The sequence below is a fragment of the Fusarium verticillioides genome, chromosome 10 (assembly GCF_000149555.1).
Source record: "Fusarium verticillioides 7600 chromosome 10, whole genome shotgun sequence".
Lineage (NCBI taxonomy): Eukaryota > Fungi > Ascomycota > Sordariomycetes > Hypocreales > Nectriaceae > Fusarium > Fusarium verticillioides.
Genome location: NC_031684.1, coordinates 990,120 through 1,005,235, shown reverse-complemented (window position 1 = coordinate 1,005,235; position 15,116 = coordinate 990,120). Strand labels below are relative to the sequence as shown.

The 15,116-nt window shown below is 48.3% G+C and overlaps 8 protein-coding genes across 8 annotated transcripts; 4 read left to right on the top strand and 4 right to left on the bottom strand.

Moving 5' to 3' along the window:
• Window positions 1–591: 591 nt before the first annotated feature.
• FVEG_16423 (hypothetical protein) lies at window positions 592–2,013 on the top strand (the record flags this gene model as incomplete). Its single annotated transcript, XM_018905657.1, has 5 exons — window positions 592–608; window positions 665–870; window positions 931–1,481; window positions 1,541–1,796; window positions 1,857–2,013. The coding sequence occupies 5 exons, from the start codon at window positions 592–594 to the stop codon at window positions 1,874–1,876; spliced, it is 1,050 nt and encodes a 349-aa protein (XP_018755355.1). The 3' UTR covers window positions 1,877–2,013.
• A 329-nt stretch (window positions 2,014–2,342) lies between these two features.
• FVEG_16424 (hypothetical protein) lies at window positions 2,343–3,134 on the top strand (the record flags this gene model as incomplete). The annotated part of the gene is made up of 3 exons (XM_018905658.1): window positions 2,343–2,370; window positions 2,646–2,977; window positions 3,045–3,134. The coding sequence occupies 3 exons, from the start codon at window positions 2,343–2,345 to the stop codon at window positions 3,132–3,134; spliced, it is 450 nt and encodes a 149-aa protein (XP_018755356.1).
• A 197-nt stretch (window positions 3,135–3,331) lies between these two features.
• On the bottom strand, window positions 3,332–4,749 carry FVEG_08763 (salicylate hydroxylase; the record flags this gene model as incomplete). The annotated part of the gene is made up of 3 exons (XM_018897647.1): window positions 3,332–3,778; window positions 3,831–4,037; window positions 4,087–4,749. 3 exons carry the CDS (start codon window positions 4,747–4,749, stop codon window positions 3,365–3,367), a joined length of 1,284 nt encoding a protein of 427 aa, XP_018755357.1. The 3' UTR covers window positions 3,332–3,364.
• A 772-nt stretch (window positions 4,750–5,521) lies between these two features.
• Window positions 5,522–6,328, top strand: FVEG_08764 (hypothetical protein; the record flags this gene model as incomplete). The annotated part of the gene is made up of 2 exons (XM_018897648.1): window positions 5,522–5,932; window positions 5,987–6,328. The coding sequence occupies 2 exons, from the start codon at window positions 5,522–5,524 to the stop codon at window positions 6,326–6,328; spliced, it is 753 nt and encodes a 250-aa protein (XP_018755358.1).
• A 251-nt stretch (window positions 6,329–6,579) lies between these two features.
• FVEG_08765 (hypothetical protein) lies at window positions 6,580–7,540 on the bottom strand (the record flags this gene model as incomplete). The annotated part of the gene is made up of 3 exons (XM_018897649.1): window positions 6,580–6,884; window positions 6,953–7,219; window positions 7,327–7,540. The coding sequence occupies 3 exons, from the start codon at window positions 7,538–7,540 to the stop codon at window positions 6,580–6,582; spliced, it is 786 nt and encodes a 261-aa protein (XP_018755359.1).
• Window positions 7,541–8,055: 515 nt separating this feature from the next.
• Window positions 8,056–8,356, bottom strand: FVEG_16425 (hypothetical protein; the record flags this gene model as incomplete). The annotated part of the gene is made up of 2 exons (XM_018905659.1): window positions 8,056–8,119; window positions 8,172–8,356. 2 exons carry the CDS (start codon window positions 8,354–8,356, stop codon window positions 8,056–8,058), a joined length of 249 nt encoding a protein of 82 aa, XP_018755360.1.
• Window positions 8,357–12,229: 3,873 nt separating this feature from the next.
• On the top strand, window positions 12,230–13,843 carry FVEG_08766 (hypothetical protein). Its single transcript, XM_018897650.1, has one exon. It carries the CDS (start codon window positions 12,385–12,387, stop codon window positions 13,711–13,713), a length of 1,329 nt encoding a protein of 442 aa, XP_018755361.1. The 5' UTR covers window positions 12,230–12,384; the 3' UTR covers window positions 13,714–13,843.
• FVEG_08767 (hypothetical protein) lies at window positions 13,760–14,936 on the bottom strand (the record flags this gene model as incomplete). Its single annotated transcript, XM_018897651.1, has 3 exons — window positions 13,760–14,094; window positions 14,144–14,836; window positions 14,894–14,936. The coding sequence occupies 3 exons, from the start codon at window positions 14,934–14,936 to the stop codon at window positions 13,922–13,924; spliced, it is 909 nt and encodes a 302-aa protein (XP_018755362.1). The 3' UTR covers window positions 13,760–13,921.
• Window positions 14,937–15,116: the final 180 nt, after the last annotated feature.

The window sequence follows — 15,116 nt, the reverse complement described above, 5'->3', positions numbered from 1 at the left end:
AATAATTAATTCAGGCTCGTTTGACCGTGGATTGTAACAATCTCTCCCTGGTTTGGGGCTTCCCTTTCTTCCTTTGCACTCAATGCCTTGACTATTTGTCGGCTGTTGTGCATGATCAGAGCGCAGCATGCATTCCCATCTCAAAGACCTTCCTATCAATTCTCCAGCCATTAACATTGACAGATTTGCTATTCCCCGTCCACGGAATTCCCTGGTGTTCTAGACTTTACCCTGATTGAGGCAAGCCGATGTCGTCATTTGTGTTTGCGACAATAGCCGTGGGAAACGAAGTACGATAATAGCCGCAGCGTGTCTTTGTAATCCGATTTCTTTCAGGGCGTCGGGGACACTTTCCAGTATGGGCGACCCTGGAATACAGGGCGTGCCCCGCTAAACTGCACTCTCAACATGACGCGAGAATAGCCGTTTGTTGCAAGAACTGCTTATGAAGCAATCTAATTGCGATAAAACTTCTGGTTTCACATGCTGAACATTGTCGCAAGCAGTTAAATATGCAAACTTCCCCTCTTCGAAATTAACAAACACCAACCATCATTCACAGGCTGCTTTCTACGCAGACAAACACCAACCATGACCAAGATCTTCCTGTTAGTTTGACCCCGCACCCACTGTAACTTTAACTGACCCGCTGGAAACAAAACAGTACCGGCGCTACTGGCTACATTGGCGGTGATGTCCTTCACACGCTGTTGAAGTCGCACCCCGAATACAAAGTCCGAGCCTTAGTTCGTGATGCTTCGAAGGGAGCGGCCATAACCAAGAATTATAGTCAGGTGCAGCTTGTTACTGGCGGACTTGATGACGCCGATGTTATTGCACAGGAAGCCCAGGATGCTGACGTCGTGCTCCGTACGTTTAACATCCTTGTCCCCAATCCTAACCTGAAGGCATTGTACTGATACTCTCCAGATCTCGCGGCGACCGGCCACTTGAAGAGTGTCCAGACCATCTATGAGGCCCTCTCGGAACGACCTGATAGCGCGAAGTCTCCCTATTACATCCAAATCTCAGGCGCGAGCGCGTTGGCGGCTGGTGAGCTGGCCGACAAGTCGCGGGTCTTTGGTACAGGCAGTGATGCCATCTACAATGATCTGACTGGTATCGACTCGATCAAGTCGCTCATCAAGCAATACCCAAGCCGCGCAGTGGACAACTACATCTTTTCAGTTTCGGAGCAAAACTCGAATGTCAAGACGGCGCTGGTTGTTCCTCCTATTATTTACGGCCAAGGTCGTGGTCCCGGCAATCGGCGCAGCATCCAAATTCCCGGGCTGGCCAAAGCGACATTGGAGCGCAAGAAGGGCCTACAAGTTGGCTCTGGCGAAAGTCGCTGGGGGAACATTCACATCGCCGATTTGAGCCGCATCTTTGTCGGTTTGGTTGAGAAGGCGGTTGAGGGCAATCAAGATGAGAACATCTGGGGGGCTAAGGGCCTCTTTTTCACCGGTGCTGGAGAACTGGTGGGTTTTGCAAACATCGTCAAGTGTACGACATTTTGGTGCTAACAGATTGGCTACAGTCATTTGCCGAGATCTCACGTCGCATCGCTGTCGCTGCGAATGACTTTAATCTCATCCCGACCACAGAAGTCGACAATCTCGATGCAAAGGAAATAGACAGCATCATTCCCCATGGCTCTGTCCTGTTGGGAACAAACGCGCGCGCTGGAGCTGACCGGGCTCGAAAGGTCCTCGGATGGGAACCAGAACATGAAAGCTTGGGGGAGCATATCCCAACCACAGTAATTCAAGAGGCCGAGGCACTTGGTATCAAGGGTAAGAATCCCAAATCCAAGCTTTGAATTGGATTCAAATATTAATGTTGATCCGGAATAGTCGAGCAATGGAGACACTGAGTGCAAATGACGATGCTCCTGCAATGGCGGGGCGAAGCATCACCACAGGACGACCCGTGAAGGTCGCAACGGACTGAGCGTGTGGTTTATGAGAGCGAGCGAATAAATAAATTGAGTTTTAAAATTTATAATCCAATGATTTTTAAATGACTTGGCATTCTTTGGGTATCGTTGTTGCGGTATGAAGGGGAAGCTAGAGCAACTTGTGTATGGAATGAGCTACCGTAATCGCAGCTAATTTTGAAAGACGAGTTTGAGCAATTACGCAAAGCAGCGCTCACAAGTATACTGCCAGCTCATGTAAATATTATTAAGTAACAGAGAATGTATGCTATTGAATATTCTTGAGTCTTCTCTACTTGCGTCTGTCATTCTCCCCTCGTCATCGCGGATATCTTACGAATACGCGTCCTATCTAGAGTAAGTATTTTGACGCGTCGAGATGGAAACACCTAATTGCTTTCTTATGGCTACCAGTGACGTATCCCAGGCCGGTTCGAAATTTGAGCTTCACTATCATAAATTGGAGAGCCCCTGAAAATCAAGTGACGTAAGTTCGCGTTATCATCATCACCCAATTCTATTCAACATACCTCCCAAAAGATCAACCAATGGTCAGAGTAAACGCACTCACGATGGGCCCGACAATAGCCAGCCTGCGTCTAAAAGCGCCCGAACCAATGAAGACGTAGCAGCGGCGCAAGGTGAGAGCTCTCAGGTTCCAAGAGGTTCGCGCAAGCGTCACATTCACCGTGGCCCTAAGGATGAGGCTATGATGCCCCAAATCATGTTGTGGGCGCCCTCATCCTCGTTACCATCGAGGTCTTGAAGAAGGAAGACGTCTTCAAGCCCGACTCAGAGATTCACAATCTCGGCCTTGTTCTCTTCATGTTTATCCGATGGGGTCGTGAGCAGTCGGACTATGGCGTCGACGAAGAAAATTGGTCTTGGATCTACAAGATCATTGACCTCGCCGAGGAGGCTGGCATCAAACTTACCGCACCGCATAACTTCGAGGAGGACCGAGAGGATATCAAAGATCATCGAGAGGAATGGGCTCAGTGGATGGGCAAGTGGAACAACGTGAAATGGAACTATAGAGTAAGTTTTTCCCCCTGTTACTCTGAGAATGACAAAGTTGACGATTTTACAGCTCTGAGACTTCAAGGATGATAAGGGGTCTACCAAGCTCGGGGGGCACGAGTTTGATATCACCAGAATGAGCAAGGCTGAGAGACAACAGCATTCACTCAGGTAAGTACCTTACCAGAAAATTGATGCCTAGTTTGCCAGCGCTTTGTGCAGCGGCGGAGGCGACAACTTCCTGATGTCATGATCTGTTTGTTCTGCAAGCAAGATGCCGGGGGAAACTTGAGCATGAAAACGGGGAAAAGTTTGCAGGTTTTGTTGATGAATACATAATGGATATCAGAATGGATAGGGCTATTGTTCCTTGTGTAAGATTATTTGAATTTGAAAGGTATCTGTCTAAGCTCGTTTCTTGTTCAACAACTCCCTAGCCGCCTCGCATGATTTCGCAAGGTCAATATTAGAAATGACACCAATTCGCTCGTTGATCTCCTGCTCGATCTTGGGAATATCCTTTCCAACACCCTCTGCCCTCCACTCATATGCATTTCCAACAAACCTGCTGCTATCGACGAGCCATTGGCCCCTCTCTCTTCTCGACTCATCATAAGCAGCAAATGCAGCCTCGATATCTGACAGATTTTGTACGCGCTCATCAGCGAGAATCTCAGCCATGACTGCGCTATCTTCTATACAGAAACCAGCTCCAGCGCCATGGTGAGGACTTGTGGCATGGGCGGCGTCGCCGAGGATAGCTATTCTGCCTTTATAGAATGATGGGACGGGGTTGTCACCAAGGTCAAAGATGGCCCACTGCGAAAATTAGTCAGTATTTGGTCCGTATAGATGCTGATGTTAGACATACTACACTAAGAGTCTCTTCTGTTAGCTTCAAAAGGTTTGTCACAGTGCTATTGTAACCTTTGAAGTCATCTAAAGCATTCTGGCGGTGCGCCGTCTTGGTCAGCCTTGTAGGATCACTCCACTCATTTGGATCTGTGCGGAACGCGACAACGTTGAGCTTCTCGCCGTGGTTGACTTGGAAGGTCAAGACATGGCCATCTTGTCCCATCTGAGTTGTCAACATTCTGTTCGGTATCGCATACGGGACATCAACTTACGTGCATGCATGCATTTCGCGCCCTCTCCTCACCGACAGCTGCAATAGCTTTGTCCATGGGAATGAGGCCACGATAAGCATACTTGTGAGAGTACCGAGGTCTTGCACATGGGTGATTCTCTCCAAAAAGGATCCTCCGGACGCGAGATCCGATACCATCACAACCAATCAGAGCATCGGCAAATGCCGTTGTGCCATCGGAAAAGTTCATGCGAACCTTGCCATTGGGCTCTTCCACTGCGTTGTCAATGTGTTTGTTGAATTGCACCTTGTCTGAAGGTAAAAGGTGAATAAGCTCGTTGAGGAACTGCGCTCTGTGAACACCGTTCTGACCGAGAGGAGTCTTGATGCTGAAAGCCACGTTGTCATCCTCGGTGGTGCCGTCTAGGAAGTCAAACCAGGTCTTGCGCTTAGACTCCCAGCCATTCCAGGTGCAGACTTTGAGAAAAGCGTCGTGTACACCAGGATGGCACATCTTCATCGCTGCCACGGCATTGGGAGTGAATGAGACACCTGCGCCGATCTCGTGAAAGTTGTCGGCTCGCTCATAGAGCATAACGGGAACATTGCGGTGGTGAAGGGCGATAGCCAGAGTCAGACCGGCAATACCACCACCGACAATGGCTATGTCGAATGGTTTCGTGGTGTTCGATGAGATAGCCATATTGATTAGTAAATGATGAATAAAGAAAGAAATCTGATTGAAGCAATTGACACAAGGTAACGAGTAGTGGTTATTCTTTTAATAATTAGGAATGAAGATGTTTTTGCTCACTCCGGAACGCTAGCTAGACCCCATTCTGCCGTCATAGACGCTTCCGACTCTTCCAGACCAAAAAAGCCCAAGAAATAGACAAAAAGTTGGGGAACACCCGGCTTCCGACCCCCGCTCGCTGCTTTCCGACACTGTTGGAGTTTGAGCTCGGGGCTTCCTTTGCGGGGAAGATCTCCACGTTGCTTCCGCGGAGACTGACTCGGTAGATTCTGAGTCGATCTTCTATATCAGAATAAGCCTCATAATCATTGGATGAGGACTGAGTTTCAAGCTCGAGACACGGCACGTGGCCACTATCAGGTTCGGATGCTGGGTTTCATGAAGGGTTCTTGAGATATTTGGCGTGTTTGACCTATCGGAGGAGGGTATTCTCGGAAGCTAAAGAATGGAAGCCAACTAAGCTCCGTTTACTGCCAACAGACAAGCTTTCAAGGCGCAGGGAGAAGCTGCAAAGAATATATCTAATACAAAAATGGTAGGTCGCAGCAGATCTCCAACATCTAGACCCGGCATTTGAGCAACGTGTACCCCACGGGGGAGGAAAGGGGTTAGCTATACCCCGAATATGCCTTAGTTCAGTGACCCGTGTGTATAAAAGCAGTCCCGATAACAACCTGGTTTACCCCAGATTCTACTTCATCATCTAAACTTTTTTTGCGAGATGTCTCCTAACCCTACCATCGTATTTGCCCCAGGCGCTTGGCACTTGGCCTCTTGCTTTGACCCCGTTCGCGAGGCTCTTCACAGCCGGGGATGGACAACCGAGGCTGTTGAGTATCCATCTGTAGGAGCTGAGCCTCCCACCAAGGGTCTTGACGATGATGCAGATGCTGTACGAACTGCCCTTCAGCGTCTAGCCGATAAAGGAGAACAGATCGTCCTTGTTGTCCACTCATATGGTGGTTTGGTCGGTGCCAATGCCGTGAAGGGGCTTGGATACCGCCAACGCAAGGAGCAAGGTCTTTCCGGTGGTGTCATCATGTTTGTGTACCTAGCTGCGTTCGTCACGCCGCTGGGCCTGAGCATCAAGCAAATGCTCGGCGGTCAATTCCTGCCCTGGATGAACCCCAAGGTAAGCAAGCTCAGGAATTCTCGCCAGAGGGCAGCCCTTTCTAACTATCGGCAGGGAGATTATGTGTACGCAGACACACCAGAGGAGATTTTCTACCACGATCTAAGTGGCGAGGCACTTGAAAGCGCCATGAAGACGCTCAAGCACCAATCAGGTCGTGTTTTCACAGACACTGTCACATACGAGCCATGGCACGATATCGAGACCATGTACTTCTTCTGTGACGAGGACAAAGCGCTGTTCCCTGTGGTGCAAGAGCAAATGGCAGGTATGCTGGGTCCGAATGCCGTGCAATTTCACTCAAAAGCATCGCACTCCGTCTTCCTGTCGAAGGTCGATGAGACAGTCAAGGGAGTTGAGTTAGCTATCGAGGAGGGCAAGAAAAGAGCAGTTTAGGCCTTTTAACGCAGAATGCAGCACTTTTGAATTGAGATATCCTGTTAGCTTATGAAATCAAGATTTTCATCACTGAATCCTGAATTGTATAAGGTCACCGAGATCTCTACTCAGGTCAAGTATATGGGAAGAGATCGAATGACTTTTCCATCAAATAGAACGCACTAGAATGTATGAGCCCGACTGTCATCAAACGCCCCAGAATCTTTCAGCAACAAATTACAAAATGATGTTCCGACCTCGATAAACGTCTACGGATCCGAATGAAAGTGAATTTGGCCACGCTCCTCTGAACCCATCTGGTATAGAGAAGCTCTAACCTCGAGCTTTTGCATGTTGGACTCTGGGCTGCTGCAGAACTCGAAAATAGGCCTGAAATATCCGGGGTCTAGCCACATAGGTCCTATGAACAGCTCTCCATGCCGAGTTCGCTTGAGAAGGTTGAGAACGATGGACTCCTTGGTTAGTTGGAACCGTAATGTCAATCGGTTGAGTTTGGGAAGGCTGGGGAGTTCTGAGACGTATTCCAGGATCTTCCAGTTGGGAAATTGGAAGCCTTTCAGTTCAGGAAGTCCGGGGAGGGGATGCCAAGGAATTGGTAAGCGAAGTCTTGAAGTCGAGGACATTTCTGGACAAGTCTCGCAAGGCCAGTAAAATTTCTCTCGTTTTCAGCTTCAGCGCGGATCTGGGGCACTGTCCAGTTCGTGACTCTTTCAAGCCAATCTGTGTCGCCAGCCTCTTCCCACTCCTCCCTACGGTCTTTGAAAGCAAACACTAGTGTTGAGATGTTGGTGTTGAGAGATGTCACGGTCACCAGCACATGCGCGATATCAGGCCTATCCCAGTCGATTAGGTTGAGTTGAGCGCTAGCCAAGGCAAAGAGCTTCATGTCTGTATCGTTGAACAGATTGAGAGATTGAATTTCAAGCTTGGCAGCAGCCAGTGATTGCATCGTGACCTCGTGACGAAGAATGTGTCGTTGGTGCACTGCCAGGTACTTTTCATAGCGGAGCGCTCCTCGAGTTTGCTCTTGATCTGGATTTGATGCTTGGGGCGTCCCTCGGCGTGGATACCCAAAGCGACGATGCCCAATGGATTTCCGGTGTCCTTTGCAAGCGCTACGAAGGCTTTGGTGAGGAGGCTGGTCAATTCCTCGCGAGTCCCGGGCGGTCCGCTCAACTGCCTTTCGCCATCTTCATCGTGGACACCCATTATCGCCAATTTCTTGTATACGGTACCCGAATCAGCATCTTGGAAGAATTTCTGTAAATACTTGGGGGTAAGAAACACTATTCTGTTGGCCATTTTCGACTCTGTCACGGTCAGTCGCCTGCGAGATGCGAGAAATGGAATTCCCCGCCTGGAATTGCTAACGTGAAAACGAAATCGTGGGCGCAATGGGGCTTTGAATCAAACTAATCAGCTTGGATCTACTTGCCCAAGGCCGAGAAGTCTTTAGCGCTCCAGCGAGGACTGGACAAGGCTAGTCGATGTCAAGGTTCAACTTTTCCGAATATGACAAGAGAAGTAAGCCATCAATATTCACTACGCCTTATGGGAGGCAATTAACCCATGCTTAAGATCACATATTATACGCGCTAAGACGAAAGGATTGTGCCTCAAGATTGTCAATTCAAGTATCTGATTTTGGACGAGGCTTTTATTTCCATCCATGACATGATAGTCAACCCATCCTCCAAGAAGTGAATAAGAGTTGGTGCCTCAGTTTACTTGAGAAGGTTAGGGACGGCGTCGCATTCAGTAAGAATTCGGATAATAATTCTGATGGGGCTATGAAATCTTTAGCCTTGATTTGGCATCATACAGACAGCGATTTGCTTACCAAAGAAGGATGTCATCAAATTTAACAACGCTGTCGAGGTCGAGGTTTGGGAGACAAGTGCTGATATCAGAGACCTGGAGAAGACACGCAGGGTCCAAGAGATTTGGGACCTGTCGCTCCTTCACCTGAGGGGTAGCAGCCGCGGCGACAATGGCAGGGAGAGCAAGGAAGAACGAGGCCTTCATTTTAATGGTTTTGGGGGGATCTGAGAGATCTTGGATGTAGTGATTGTTTGATTTTTGTGATAGAAGAGTGTGATTGTGAGTGATGAGGAAGGATGAAGGGGGCTTTTATAGATATCCGAGCTCTCGAAATCAATCCCTCAAGGCATCTCTACTCCCTGCTCAGCTACCAAATTATTCATGAGTGTCTGAAAACCACAAGTCATGAGAGGCTGGCCGAATTCCTCAGACAGTCGTCACCTGGCATAGTGGAAACTCACGATAGGTACATTACTTTACATAGGCTATTGGCAGTCTCAACATGTCAAAGCCGCCTCATGGCCGTGCCAAGGCGTTTAGTGTTGTACAAGCTCAACGTCCTGGCGATTAAGTTTGTCTTGCCGCGTTGAGCCGGAAGCATAATTGTCTGGCATGTGATATCTCAGCTTGGCAACTTTCATGGCAATTCTTGCTATTCTGAGACCTGCTGCTGCCATGTATGTCAGAGGCGTCTGTCAAGACAACAACAACGGTTGATTTACTGACGATCAGGGCGAAGGACCATTCTGAATGGACCAGAAGATTCACTGCTTGGCCCTTGGCTTGAGCATCATCGAGGCGGTGAGATGGATTCTGGAAGAAACCCGGAAGTGAGGGTTCAACAAACTTGATTTTGGCTCACATGTACATCTGTAGAGGTTTCAAACTGCATCTATGGTATAATCACACGTCGCTTCCATGGTTGCTTGAACCTTTGCTAACTGTTGCAGGTCTTCTAGCTGCTGCGATGGTGTCCTGCCGCGATAGAAAGGCAATCTTTCGAGAAAACAACTTCAATAACGAACTTTGTCGTGGATCTTCAACCCCCGCAAATCATTCTAGTTGTAAGACAACAGTGCCATCCCCTTTCTTCGGCCGCACATCAAGCTGCAACTGCCGTTTCATTCATTATTGGCCAATCTTTGCAGAGTCTGATCGACAACAAGGGCGAAAGTCTTGTCTCACGTCGAGCGTTGCGGTCCATCAGCTTCTTTGATCTGACTGGTGCAAAGACGGTGATCTGCAAGCCGTTGCTGCTTCCCGCAATATAACGATCGACGGGTTGCTGATCTCTATTCATTCGCATGTGGTTGTGTAGAATACGAAAATCCTCCTGTGGGGCACCTACCATCCCTTCCTTGTGACAGGACGCGACATCTCTCCCTTCAGTGGTTGGCTGTCTTAGTCTCGTAAAGTCATATGCAACCAACGATCTCATCACAACCAACATCGACCTGGGGGACACATCTGAGTCACGTCAGTGGACTCCCAATCTTGACATCTCCGCATCAAGATCTGCAAGTCGTCCAAATAAGAAGAGGCGGGAACTGCCATGGCAGCTCGTCCGTTTCTTGGCTAACGAAACCGGAACGGAGCAGCGTATGAACCCCCAATGTCTCGGAGCTGTGAGTATCAGTGGTGCGGATGTCGGTCAGGCGAAATTCCCTCAGCGGCAATCCGGATGTCCAGCTTGGCAATGACCAAGTGCGTTAGGCGGGCTGTCAGTTACATAACTTATCGGGATCTAGATCGAGCGGCCCGTTGCGAGCGGAAGTTTACTTGAGAAGCTAATATGAGGGGCTGGAGACAAAGTTAATCTCGGCTGGCAAAGTTTGTATTCTGCACGAATAGCACCTTGAGTTTTCAGCCAAATTCTGAATCGAGTATTGAGTTCCATATAATTACTGGCTCTTATGAGACTTTTCATGTAATATGCCTCAGACCAGCAGGTCTGGACTTGGGGGCAGTGGAGACACATTTTCAGCTCCAGCTACCATTTCACGATGCCAGCCAATAGCTCTTCCCTCTCTTCTGGTCATTTGATGAAGTGGCATGATGCACCCATCAGTGTCTCTGCTGTTATGTCACGGTACGGTAATTATGACAGGAAAACCTCTTCCGTCATACCCGCCAACGTCTCTGCATGAGTTGGTTGGTAGGTTGAGCTTGCTGCATGGTCGAAGAATGTGACAGCTGACAGTGGCAACGAAACGGCTAGCATTAACCTTAACTCTTAAAAACCTCCGAAGGGGTGAGAGTGGTCGGATGTGATAGATGATATTCATGATAAGACGTGCGAAACTCTACATCGATCGCCGAAATTCATTGTGGATCTATCGTTTTAATTCAGTAAGGGAGCGTGGGGCTGAGGAGAGTTTTATGACAGATTTCAATTGTTCAATCGATCCCTTGAAGACATATACACCTTGATGATCTTGGACGATGTACAAGCCCGTGTCATGTTGGGGTTGGGCCAGCTGATCGAAGCTTACAGTCGGGAAAGGCCTGCAACTTTGGCTTGCTATAGGCAAGTACTTTCAGTACTCAACGAAATTACCCAAACTAACTTGGTTTTGTTGAAATCTGAGCTACTGCCCCTTAGGCATCGCCGATCAGCCTCCAAGCAGATGAAGGGATCGGGTTGGTGGCGTGCCATCACGAGCTGGAAGTTGAACCTTGCACCCAACTTAGTCGTGAGAAGCCAGATCAAGCTGAAGTGAACAGTAAGGTAATTATGCTTCTTGTATCTAGTCATTTGTCGGCGAATCAATGCCACAGGAATACAGAGGAGATGCTGAAGGTATCAAGTAATGTTGGACGGTTCCACTCCTAGTTGGAACATGAAAACGAATCTCGATTGCTGCCATGAACTGAGCAGAAACAAAACAGGTTTCCATGCGGAACAGGTTTTGAAAAACATGGACAACGAACTATATTGAAATTTCAACAATATAGATACTACCGAACTTCTTAGGGATATCTCAACCGTGACATATTTTACCTGTAGGCAACCTGAAGCTCAACAACGCATTGACGATTAGTTTGGAGTGATTACCCTACAGCTGTACGTTTTCGACCAGGCCGTAGGGCTGCCCCGATTGCCAAAGATGAGTAGTAAGCGCTAGTGAGAAGCTGTCGAAGAATTTGCTTTGTTGGACCAGGGCGCGCCATGGCGCGGATCCGCGTGTTGCACACGTTTCACGAAGTCAAATACTCGTACGGAGTATGCTTTGCGATGTGGAGATTTATTTAATATTGACAAGCCATCTCATCAATGTCGGCAAATATAACCGAGAAAATATGCATATCGACTGGCTCTTGTGCTACCCCATTACGGGTTTTGTGTTGCTTACGACGTCAGGTAAGGAGGAATACAGGCTCTACAGGTGTTGCATGGCAATAGTGCAGTGCTGCACAAACCACGTACGGGGCTTGATGAGGTATCACACGGAGTTAAAGGGTTGTTGTCTGTTGGGAATTGTGCAACACGGAATTATGTCAGAGACATACCTTGTGCGATGAATGCGAGGCAATATTCGGCATTTTATCACATTACCAATAATTGAGCAGCTGAGATCGGTCTATTGGTGATGATCAAAGGCGATGGCTGTCATCTGCAACAAAGAAAGTGACGTAAATGATTTCAGTGAGGATCTCACGTAATCGCAGATTGGTTGATTGATTGATGGATGCATCAATCTCTCGGTCGGTGAAAAAAAAGTGCGCAACGCCGACCGGCTTATCTGGATTATGCGAAAATCCACGAAAGAGCGAACCCTTCCAGTCACATTTTTAGGAGGAAGTGGGCATCTTTTGTAATCACAGTTATCTTAGCGCCAAAGTCGGCGAGTCGGCCACGTCGCGACGCGAGATGCCGCCGGCTTTTACCACTTTTTAGCGGCTGATGATCACCCTGATCCTTACGCTAGGCCCCTATGGGGTTTGGCGTGTGATTGATCATTGACTCAGGCCTCGCTCCTCGGACTTGTCTGGATTTCCGACCTACGACGGAGGAACTCAAGAGTCCAGAATATGCGGCCATAGTAATATCATGGCACTATCGATCAGATGGATCTGGCTATTTAGATATGCAGGAGTCGTACGATTGTTTTAATTTCGTATCCATTAATTATTTAGACAGATAAGAAAAAAAAACAACCACCGGTCTCCATTAATCGTGGTCTCTTCAGCCCCTCCATCACCTACCCCTTTCGTTCAGTTCAGTCTTCAACATGGCAGTCGATCTAGAACAACAATCATCCTCCCCTGCTCCCACGTTACACGACGAGCCGGCCGTCATGGAGGACACACAACGACATGGCATCAACTCAACAACATGGCACGGCCGAAGGGGTCTTGTCACCAAGATCCTCACAGGAGTCATGGTCGCCATTCTCGTCGTCTTCCTCGCCGACCTTTCATACGTCTTCGGTTCCACATTCGAGGTCGGTAATCGAGTATCAGCCCTGAAGATCCTAGTTGTCGACTATGATGGTGGTGCTGTTGGGGAGTCTGTCGCCAGCGCATACAAGAACTTCCAGGACAAGACGTTCCCTACACTTGAGTTTCGATCCGCCGATGACTACCCCGAGACAAATGATGTCAAGCATGGCGTCTGCCACGCTGATTATTGGGGTGCTATCTACATCAACAAGGGCTCTTCTGATAAGCTTGCTGCTGCTTATGAAGGTGGCTCTGCTGCCGAGACCTACAACCCTGCTGATAGCATCACCTACATCTACAACAGCGCCCGATATCCTACTGTCGCTTCTGGATACTTGGTTCCCAACATGCAAAAGGTCATCAGCGCCGCTCGAGGTAGCTACTATCAGTCCCAACAGGGTCGATCCGCTCTACGAAGTGTCAACAGCAGTGACCCAGCTGCCGTCGAAGCATATCTCAACCCAATCCAAGGTACCGCCGACATCATCATGCCCACCAACCAAGGAAGTCGAAACCTTTACAACACCATCAACATTGTCATGGCTATCCTTGGCCAGTTCTTCTACGTCCTCGCCATGAACGGTATCTACGACAAGTTCGGCCTTCACAAGAACATGCGCATCCGCGATCTCTTCATTATGCGTTTCATCAACGGCATGATATTCTCTGCTCTCTATGCCTTGATCGTCACAGGCTATATTTGGGCCTTCCGCGAAGACTGGGGTGTGTCGGGCGGACAGTTTGCCCTATCCTGGTTGACCTTTTGGCTATTCATGGATGTCAACTTCCAAGTACTAGAAACTCTGATTGGAAGCTATATCCCCATGGCCCTCACGCCCTTCTTCCTCCTGACTTGGTTCATGATGAATGTCGGCTCTGTCGTGTTCCCCTTTGAGCTCACAGCTGGATTCTACCGCATTGGTTACCTTTTCCCCGCTCATTCATTATGGATTATTCTCATCCAGGTCTGGTCTGGATGCGGCAACTCTCTTCATATTGGGCTTCCTATTCTCTTTGCTTGGTGGATTGTTGGACATGTAACAGCATTCTTCGGTATTCGAAAGAGGTGCTTGGATCAGTTGGAGAATCTCAACACTTCTGAGGGCAAGCAACAATAAAGGAATCACTCGACTGAGCGAGAGGACTTTTACTAAAAGTGTATTTGTACGGATTTGATGACATAGACCATTGGACATACCCATCGATAGACTACTACGTAATAATTATTCCACACAATTCAGACAATCACTTTTGCTTTGAATATCTAAGTGCATGATGAAGCCCGCAGTTGACGACTGTGCATTTCCCAAGCTAGCTTCCAACTAGCTAAGTCACAAGACGAACTTTGAGCTTGTCACCCTTGACAATCTCCTCTTCCTTCGACATCAGTTCGGGAAGGTCCCAAGTGAGATTGATGTAGCGACCGGCCAACCAAGGTCGCTTTTCTGATGCCAAATAAACCAAAGAGTTTGCACAAAGCGCAGGAGTGTCAACAAAGGCTAATTACTGTTAGCAGCAGATTCTGATGATTTAGATTGATGGACTGACCTGCTCGAAATGCCTCGGGAATCCCCTCGATGCCTCCCAACATCTCTGAAGGAGAGTTTCCAGGATGAACGCTGTATGAGACTATTCCTTTGTCTGCGAACTCGACCGAGATAAACTCGGTCAATCTGATAAGCGCCAGCTTAGAAATCTGATATGAGCTTAGAGTCGGCGATACGAGGTGAGCTCCGACGCTACTGATGTTGATGATAGTTTTAAGTTCCGACTTGACAAGCAGAGGGGCCAAGGCTCGAGCAATGAGATACGGCCCATAGACATTTGCGGTGAGCGTCTGCAACCAGTCTGCGGGCTCAGAATCAGGAATGGACACCATTTTCATGAATGCTGCATTGTTAATCACGACATCAACATAACCGAATGCTTCGTCGATCTTTTGCGCCAAGGCATCAACACTCTCGGGAACACCAACATCCGCCTTGATGGTCAGGACCTCTGGCTCTGGGTGACCAGCTTCTTTTGCCGCAGCTTTGATAGCCTCGGCAGTTGCCGACATGTCAGACCTAGAAGCGACCACGATACGCGAAGTACCAGCTCGTGCAAAGGCTGCACACATAGCTCGTCCATAGCCTCGAGATGCTCCAGTGACGAGAACTACCTTGTCCTTAAAATTGAAGTTCTTTGGGTCAATGGCAGGATAGGTATCGGAGTGTACCACCGAAGTAACGTCATAGTCACCTTTATGTAGGTTAATCCATGCATCAAAATGAAACCACACAAAGAGGACTTGCTTACCAGGTCCTTCAAGAGGGTTGGGAGTTCCTTTGGGAGGAGGCATAATGATTACGCTTGATATAAACTTTTGTTGATTGTTTTTATCTTGAAATTTGGATAGTAGAATAGTTTGCTTTGAGTTCTTATGACCAAGATATTGAGGCATCTTATATCCGCTCGTCGCAACGGGGTCTATGCAGTTATTACCAAGCTTCAGTGGACTTCGCCGCAGGCGGAATTTCCG